Genomic DNA, 2,500 nt, shown 5'->3' on the forward strand with positions numbered 1-2,500 from the left:
GCGAACTCACTGCATTGTGAAGGCGTCCCTGTATGGGGATCCAGGCTGTAATATGATGCCGAACCTGGTCGAAAAAAAGTGGTCCCGGACCACGGTCATGCGGCACTCCCCGTAGAGAGCCTCTTCGTCGGCCACAGCGAACTCCAGCCACGAATTGTCCTGCGGGAATTCGATTTGCTATCGTTGGCGGAGGTGAAATCGATCAATAATTTGTCATGCTTTGGTACACCGCATGGCATAGCATCTAGTCAAAGGCAGCTTTTGAGATGAGTGATAATGATTATGTGTATGTTGGAATAGTGCAATAAAGGTTTTTGTTATGTAGTTTAGGTCGCTTGCATCATGTGCATCCTTATGTACCACGAAAAGCTTGCATACTGAAGGAAGGATAAAACAGGTTCACCTCAAAACAGGTTGTCTAAAATGACAAAACATAAATCTACATCACTCTTACACAACACAAGATACAAAATAGAGCTTACACATTGAAGAATTGTTTCCACTCCAATATAACATTGAATTATCAAGCGGCAATTCCATTACTATGATTTACCAGATGAAAATATATGAACTCATGCTACTCATATTTCATGTCAACTCACCTCCAGGTAAGCGAACTTCTGCGACCGAACAGCCTCGACTCCTTCTTCGAAGCCGCCCACAAGGAGTCCCGGTCGATCCTTGTGCAGCTGCCCCACCATGCCGAACGTGGTGTCTGGGGCGGAATTCTTAAAAAAAAAAAAAAAAAAAAAGGTTGTAATTAGAAAATTAAAAAAGGGTTGATACATGATGTGCTTAGGAGGTATTCATAAAGAGAGAGAGAGAGAGAGAGAGAAAGAGAGAGAGAGAGAGAGAGAGAGAGAGAGAGAGAGAGAGAGAGAGAGAGAGAGAGAGAGAGAGAGAGAGAGAGAGAGACGGAGTAAGATGTTGGTAGAGGAAGAGAAGAGAAATTGGATGAGGGAGTGAGTGGAGAGAGAGAGAGAGAGAGAGAGAGGGAGATGTAATTAATAGGGGCAAATTTGTTAACACTAGGCATACTACTATGAACTATGGAAAGCAATAAGGTAATCACAGAATGGTAGAGAAAGACATAATAGTTTATAAGTTGAGAGTAATTTTGTCAAATATACAAATGGAGTGTTGCTTCGAAGTGATCAGTCGTTTCATTTCCAAAATACGAAGCTGATTTCTTCCATGTTTTTTAGCATTAATGAATATGTATATAACATTTATCTAAACTTAATATTCACCGCTACTGACTACATTTCGAACCAGAACTACAACTGCCATCTTTCGATTGACGGGTACTGAATCGATAATTGTGACGTTACATATATTCCGGTGTAAACCGATTCGAAAACCTTACCCTGAAAATCTCCTCCATTGCACTATTTGCCAAGTAGGTCCAGAGGATCTTCTTGGACTCCACCATATCCCTCAAGGACGAGACGGGTGGAACAGTGAAGCGCACAGTAAGCGAGGAAATGAGTTTGCTAGAATACGAAGCGATGAAAATGACGGCGAACACCCACCAGAAACCGGAGAGCAGTCTCGCCGCACCGGGCTGGGGTTGTTTGTTGGCTGCGGGTGGAGACAGGAATGGCAAATAGAATTCACTTGGGCGTAGGTGAGAGTCTAGCCTGAGGTGGTTTGGCCATGTAAAGAGAAGGGAGGGTGAAGAACATGTTGGGAGAGAGGTTATAGAAATGGAAGTAGAAGGGAATAGAAGAAAGGGTATACCCAAAACCAGATGGAAAGATTGTATAAAAAGGGACTTGAAGGAAAAGAACATAGATGATATAACAATAGTATACAATAGGGTACTTGGAGAAAGCTCATCAAAAACGGCGACCCCGAATAGGGATAAGCTGAGAAGAAGAAGAAGAAAGGGAGGGTGAGGGAGGGACTCTCTGAGATTTTGTTTTGATGAAAACAGGAAAAAGAAAGTGACAAGAAGCCTCGCGTGTGTAAGTCTTTCATATTTAAGAATGATATATTTTTCATTAACACATTATCATGCTTTGTGCGTTAGATTTTCAACAAACATTGACATATAATGTATGTATATGGGCATTTGCCCCTGCGTGACTATAACTGCTGTTACTTTGACGATGTGTGCACTGTGTAACTTATGCGTGTGGGTATTTGCCTCTGTGTGACTAAACTCACCTTGACTCAACAGGGACCCCAAGCAGTTAAAAACAAAGTGAAACACGGAATACTTCCTCGGTAACTCTTCAGCTATTCTTTGCTTCCTGATAAACTCCACCAAGGAGAACATGACCACGCCCACAACCACTAGCGATGCCAGTGTCGCCGCCCACACCTGGTGAGACAAAGATGAGGAGGGAGAAATTATAGGAGTAGCTATGTCTTGAGTATTTTTGTCAATAAAAGCTTGGTAAAGAAAAGGAAGTATTAATGCTTTTATTTTAGGCATGCTAGAGATAATCTTTATACTGTTTTTCTTTTGCTTGAAAATAACGATAATGATTCCAAC

At 41.9% G+C, this 2,500-nt stretch overlaps 1 protein-coding gene across 1 annotated transcript in view; it reads right to left on the reverse strand.

Annotated features, from left to right (window-relative positions):
• The window catches only part of LOC122264608 (putative glutamate receptor), an 18,493-nt gene that overhangs the window by 1,047 nt on the left and 14,946 nt on the right, over nucleotides 1-2,500 (reverse strand). The window contains exons 12-15 of the mRNA XM_086545108.1: nucleotides 2,170-2,326; nucleotides 1,367-1,581; nucleotides 603-728; nucleotides 11-159 (exon numbers count right to left, since the gene is read on the reverse strand). Of these exons, the coding sequence (XP_086401234.1) occupies nucleotides 11-159; nucleotides 603-728; nucleotides 1,367-1,581; nucleotides 2,170-2,326 (647 nt within the window). The remainder of the gene's footprint in view (nucleotides 1-10; nucleotides 160-602; nucleotides 729-1,366; nucleotides 1,582-2,169; nucleotides 2,327-2,500) is intronic.

This window comes from Penaeus japonicus, unplaced genomic scaffold (assembly GCF_977035675.1).
Source record: "Penaeus japonicus unplaced genomic scaffold, GWHDUDI00000001_assembly GWHDUDI00000001, whole genome shotgun sequence".
NCBI lineage: Eukaryota > Metazoa > Arthropoda > Malacostraca > Decapoda > Penaeidae > Penaeus > Penaeus japonicus.